Genomic DNA, 2,343 nt, shown 5'->3' with positions numbered 1-2,343 from the left:
CGTTGAGTTCAAAGGCGGGCGGAGGGGATGATAGCAGAGACTCGGGTAGAAACCTGAAAAGAGAAGGGAGGAAGGACCAGCGTTCGTCCTCCTTGGACGCTGCCAGGGACAGGTCAAGGCAGAGGAGACCTGATTTCAGGAAGCGTCACAATATGATGCCCGATCCACCAACGAGCGGAGACTCAGAGATGGAAACTACCGAGGGCAACCATCTCGAGGGCGACGATCCCACGATAGACGAACCTGTCAACGAAAGAACGCCCCCTGCATCCTCACCCGTGATCGAAATCACGGAAGGGAAGGAAACCTGCAGCGAGATGGATGACGGGGACGAGCTTCCTCCGCGTCCCGAGGACCAGGAAGAAGAGGAGGGGGGCTGCTGTGCGAGGACTGCACCAAGTGCGAAGCATGTGCGAGCCTGAATAGAAGACGAGGACGCCCCACGACTACGGGCATCGGGCTTGAACGCAAAGTTGCCAGAGTCAAGAAGGAGCTGGCCCGAGTCGAGAAACTAATAAAGGATTTACAAAATCCAGTGATCCCACCAAACCTCCCGAAGAACAGAAAGGTTTTGGAGATTAGAGAGGCTGAGAGACTAAAATACGCACCAACCCTAGAACTACTGGGTCTAATAATCGAGTCTCTCAGGGGCGTCAATAAAGTCGCCGAAAAGTCAAGGAACCTGAGTGGCCGGATGCGTAAGGTACTCAACAAATCGGCGGCGGCTATCTCTGCCTGCACCGGTCAACTGAGTCAGAGGATCAGGGATCAGGAGACCAGGGTGGGCAGAGACGTGGAGATGGAGGAGCTCAGGCGAAAAGTCTCGATCCGAGAGGCCGAGATTGAAAGCCTGAAAAAATTCAGAGAGCTAAATGAAAAGCTCTAGGCAGAGATACACACCATCCAGAAGCAAATGAACCTGCAACAGCAATACGTGCAGCTGTTGCAAGCACAGACAAGGACGGAAAACACGACGTTCATCAAGACCAGACCGGACAGAAAAGCCAAGCGGAGGAAAAACGTCATCGAGTCCTCTACCGATTCGGACGACATCGCTGGACACCCCGAAGGAGATTTCGCTGCTCCCCCTATCTACGCCGGAGAAGAAGACGTGGAGATGAGGCAAGTGGCGGAGGAAGAGGAGACCAAGAGCACCAGATACAAGGTGCTCAAGGAAATCCTCAAGGAGGGTATGCCATCGGCGATTAGGCCATTAATCGGAGGTCGCAATAAAGTGATCGACGAGGCCTGGACACCGTCGACGGCAAAGGAAGAAGGCGCCGAGGATAGCCGCGATGCGGAGATTAGGAGGCTCGCGGAAATGGTCGAGGAGCTCTCACAACGGGTGAGGAGCCAGAACCAGAGCGAGCAACCCGGCAAGAGGAAGAAAGAGCCACCAGCTGCGAAAAAGGGAGGAAAAGGTGTGACGCAAAAAGCCCCCGCGACAGCGGCGACTATCGCGACACCTGGCAGCGGAGTTACCGGAGGGAAAAAACCTGTCCCCTCCGCTCCGACATCCGCTGCTAAAACCACGGCCGTCGAGCTCTGGTCAACCGTGACAAAGAAGGGGAAGAAAGTGAACGCCAAGGCAGGCGCTCCCACTTCCGCTCCTAAACCGCTCCCGGGCGGCACCGGGACTCCGAAGCCGGCTCCCACCCCTTCTGCGAGGAGAACGGGTGCCGTGACAAAGAAGCCGGCTCCCAAACCCGGATCAGGCGTAACGAGCAAGGGTGGAAGCAGCGGCACGAACACTGGCTCAGCCGCGAAGCAAACCCCGAAAGCGAGGACGGTTTCCCGTACGGCGGCTGTCATACTGACATGCCCCGACGGGGAATACACCCCGAGAATATGAGGACCGCACGCTCCGCCATCAAGTTGGCAGATCTCGGGATCGAGCGGGCCCCAAACTTCAGGAGGACGGCCACCGGGGCAATCTGCCTCGAGGTGGCCGGTCCCGGCAATGCGGCGAAAGCGGACGCACTGGCGTCACGCATGAGGGCTGCATTGGAGGGAAAGGAGGGGGTTAGGAACTCGCGTCCGAAGGTGACCGCAGAAATCAAGCTCACTGGCCTGGAGGACTCGGTCACTCCGGAGGAGATAAGGCCGCGTTGGCGGAGAAAGGAAACGTTTCCCCCTCTTCCATACAACCCGGCCCATTGAGGCGAGGATCATACGGCATGTCCACGGTTGTGGTCAAATGCTGCGTGGCGGCCGTAAACAAAATAGTCAAGGAGAGGAGGATTGACGTCGGTTGGTCGGGCGCCAGAGTCCAACTCCTCGAGAAGAGGCCGGTGCAGTGTTACCGGTGCCTGGAGGTCGGGCACGTGAGGGTCAAGTGCCGCA

The 2,343-nt window shown here is 57.7% G+C and overlaps 1 protein-coding gene across 1 annotated transcript; it reads left to right on the top strand.

The window, feature by feature from the left end:
- The first annotated feature begins 913 nt into the window (after positions 1 to 913).
- Positions 914 to 1,852, top strand: LOC112452806 (translation initiation factor IF-2-like). The gene has a single exon (XM_025013206.1). The coding sequence runs from the start codon at positions 914 to 916 to the stop codon at positions 1,850 to 1,852; it is 939 nt and encodes a 312-aa protein (XP_024868974.1).
- The last annotated feature ends 491 nt before the right edge of the window (positions 1,853 to 2,343 follow it).

The sequence above is a fragment of the Temnothorax curvispinosus genome, unplaced genomic scaffold (genome assembly GCF_003070985.1).
Source record: "Temnothorax curvispinosus isolate PA1 unplaced genomic scaffold, ASM307098v1 QBEX01003679.1, whole genome shotgun sequence".
Taxonomy (NCBI): domain Eukaryota; kingdom Metazoa; phylum Arthropoda; class Insecta; order Hymenoptera; family Formicidae; genus Temnothorax; species Temnothorax curvispinosus.
The sequence above is the reverse complement of the archived record's forward strand: the minus strand, read 5'-3'. Positions and strand labels throughout refer to the sequence as shown.

Excerpts from the sequence above, each read along its gene's own strand:
- LOC112452806 (XM_025013206.1), top strand. The coding sequence starts at position 914 with ATGAACCTGCAACAGCAATACGTGCAGCTGTTGCAAGCACAGACAAGG.